Source organism: Mus caroli, chromosome 19, assembly GCF_900094665.2.
Source record: "Mus caroli chromosome 19, CAROLI_EIJ_v1.1, whole genome shotgun sequence".
NCBI lineage: Eukaryota > Metazoa > Chordata > Mammalia > Rodentia > Muridae > Mus > Mus caroli.
The window spans coordinates 10,484,294-10,487,545 of NC_034588.1; the positions used below are offsets into that span (position 1 = coordinate 10,484,294).

At 34.3% G+C, this 3,252-nt stretch overlaps 1 protein-coding gene across 1 annotated transcript; it reads right to left on the reverse strand.

The window, feature by feature from the left end:
- Nucleotides 1-927, reverse strand: LOC110285752 (olfactory receptor 5B3-like). The gene has a single exon (XM_021152142.1). It carries the CDS (start codon nt 922-924, stop codon nt 1-3), a length of 924 nt encoding a protein of 307 aa, XP_021007801.1. The 5' UTR covers nt 925-927.
- Between the last annotated feature and the right edge of the window lie 2,325 nt (nt 928-3,252).

Below are 3,252 nucleotides of genomic sequence, written 5' to 3' on the forward strand. Positions count from 1 at the left end.
TCATTTTGACCTCAATACAATTTTTGTGAATGCGCTTTTCACATCCTTGTTCCTCAGGCTGTAAACCAGAGGGTTCAACATGGGGATGATCATGGTGTAGAACACAGATGCAATTTTGTCAGTGTCCATGGTGTGACTGGAGCTAGGCTGCAAGTACATGAATATGATAGTACCATAGAAGATAGAGACTGCTGTGAAGTGTGAGGCACATGTGGAAACAGCTTTGTGATATCCTGCAGATGAGTGGATCTTTAGTATGTTGGTGAAAATGAACATGTAGGATATTAAGATGATTATAAGGGCAAAAAACATATTGAAGCTGACTACATAAATAAGAATCAGTTCATTAACATGTCTATCAGAACAAGATACAATCATTACTGCAAGGACATCACAGAAGAAATGATGGACCACATTAGATTCACAGAAAGAGAGACTTAATGCATCCATAGTATAGATGGAAGCACTGAGGAAACCACAGATATAACAGCCAATGACTAAAGATGCACACATGTGTGTTGTCATGGTGGTAGCATAATGTAGGGGCTTACACACTGCTACATAACGATCATAGGCCATTGAGGCTAAAAGGTAGTTTTCCACATCTCCAAAGTTTGCAAAAAAGAACATCTGAGAGGCACAAGCATTGTAAGACATGATCTTGTCTCCTGTAAGGAATCCAGCTATGACCTTTGGAGTTACTGTTGAAGAATAACAAAAGTCCACTAAAGACAGGTTACCTAGGAAAATGTACATGGGAGTGTGGAGCCGAGAATCCAAGAGAATCATCAGGATCAGCCCAAGATTTCCTATAAGGGTGATGATATAGATGAGGAGGAAGGTGATAAAGAGAGGAAGCTGCAGGCCTGGGTCATTGGTGAGTCCCACCAGGATGAAGCATCTCACTTCTGTCCTGTTATCCATCAGTGATATCAGTTAATCAACAGAAGGCCTTAAAATTTTTTAAAGAAAAAAATAGTAGAAATAAGGTCTGGAGAGGTGGTTTAGTTATTACAGCTCTGGATTTCTATTCCAAAAAACTCAGCATCTACACAGCAACTCACAATTTTCTGTAATTCAGTAGAATGGGATGTGTCTGATAACTTCTGGCCTTCTCAAGCATGATGCAAACATTTTATACAGGCATACATGTAGGCATGGCACCTATACACATAGAATTCATTTTTTAAAGTATTTAAGTAAGAGTAGGGTAATAAAAAAAATGGAGACTGTGAAAATTTAATTGATTGTCTACAAAAAATTAATATATCTATATCTATATATCTTACTGTACTTACCTGAAAAAGGACAGTATAGAAACAACCTGTGCTCTATAGATAGCATAATGACCTTGATAGATTATTATTATATCTGAGTCAATTGTCATGCATAAAACATTGCTGCATTTTTAAATAACACAATTATCACTTTCTGTTCTGGATTGGTAAACTGTTAATCTGTTGCCAGCTAACAGTCTAAAATAATTTGAATTAGTTATAATGAATATTTTTTTCTCTTGTTTCACCACAGTGAGCTGAGTGGCACACTATGTGGTAAGTTCTTGGTAAGTATATAATTTTTCTCATTAAAGGTCAATTGAACAAGTAATCCATAACCAAACCATGAAACGTTTCTCCTGAATGCTAGAATGCTATAAATGAAGTAATGAGTTCTGGATTGCATTTTAACATTTTTTCTACATACATTCTCATGATTTTAATATAACATATTGAGATACATTAATAGGGACATATCCAGACACATGAAGGTATGACTAGGACACAAAAGGCTTAAACTTTAACCAGCATTATTCAACACTGAAATTGCTAGTTTTGTTGTACTTATAATCGTGTTATAATAATGTTCAACTGCAGAATCAGTTTGAAATAGACAGAACCTTTAAACAGAGAGTAATTATTACAAAAATAAAAGAGCATGCCAAATGCAATATGATGCAGGCTGTTAACATGGCTTAGTGTGTACTACTCATCAGGATGCCATTGCTATGTGATAATAGCACAGAATGTTCTGGATAAGGTCAAGTCCTGAAATTTTTTTTCTACAAATTTCCCAGTCTGCCTTTAGGCCACTGGTAATGCTTGTGACTTCTCATGGTCTTAGGTTTGTTTTCACTCTAAGACTATGCATGTTGTCCATGTTACTTCACAGGAATCATTCCTTTCAAATTTTCATTATTGTAGTCCTTAATTTTAGATACAATTTTCCTCCTTCTTAATTTTTTGTTTTAATTTCCTCCAGATACCACCCAACAGTGGGAATAGAGATCAAGATAGCCCAATTACCTAGGATATAGATTTTTTAATCTCTGATACATGTAGCTCTTACAGTCTAATGTTACTTACATTTTCTTTTTTGGCTTACCACATTAGGAAGGATATCTACTCTATTATTTGTCATTTTCTTTGTGTTGAGCTTTTGCCCCTTTTTTTGGTAATGTATATACCTTTAAAACATTTAAGTGGTCAATCTTATCCTATATAGTAACTTTCTGCATTGGCTATATTATATACAAATGGAGTTTTGTGTTAGTGTGCATGTGTGTGTGTGTGTGTGTGTGTGTACATGCATGCATGAATGAGAAGTAAAATGAATTATTATCTATTACTCTATTAATAACTTAGAATCTAAGACGATAAATAAGAATCTCAGTTTTTGAGGATAGTATGTGAAACACTCAGGTACAAGAGTTACAGATTACATACAGCATAAATCTAACCTAAGGGCACAGGATTTTTAAGGTGACTGAGAGATTATTCATGTATGACTAAGCCTTCATCAGTGTACAGAAAGATCATTTTATCCTTTGAGTCTGTCTTTTCTGATTATGTCTTCTACCCAATTGAATGAAGAATACACTGAACAATATAAATTTACATCAAACATCTTATACTTTCTATGCTTTCTGAGAGGATTTTTAAATACTTGAATTATCAAAATTCCTTCAGTGTTTTGACATTTATACTTTGACTCAGCATCTCAAAACTAGTTTAGAATAACCTTTTGCCTTTAATTTGCTTTAGCCCTCTAAACTATTTTTAAAGCACTGTTTTCAAGTTAGTCAAATAGGTATACCCAGACCATTTATTCTATGTAACTTTCCTTCTCACAGGCTTGTAACTGCCCAGTTTATAGAAGGATAAGTACTCTAAGTAGTTACTCAAAAAAGTAAAAATTTACTACGTTATATTTCTCAAATCTTCTTCAAGCTGCTTCTTAGGAAATGGTCAATGT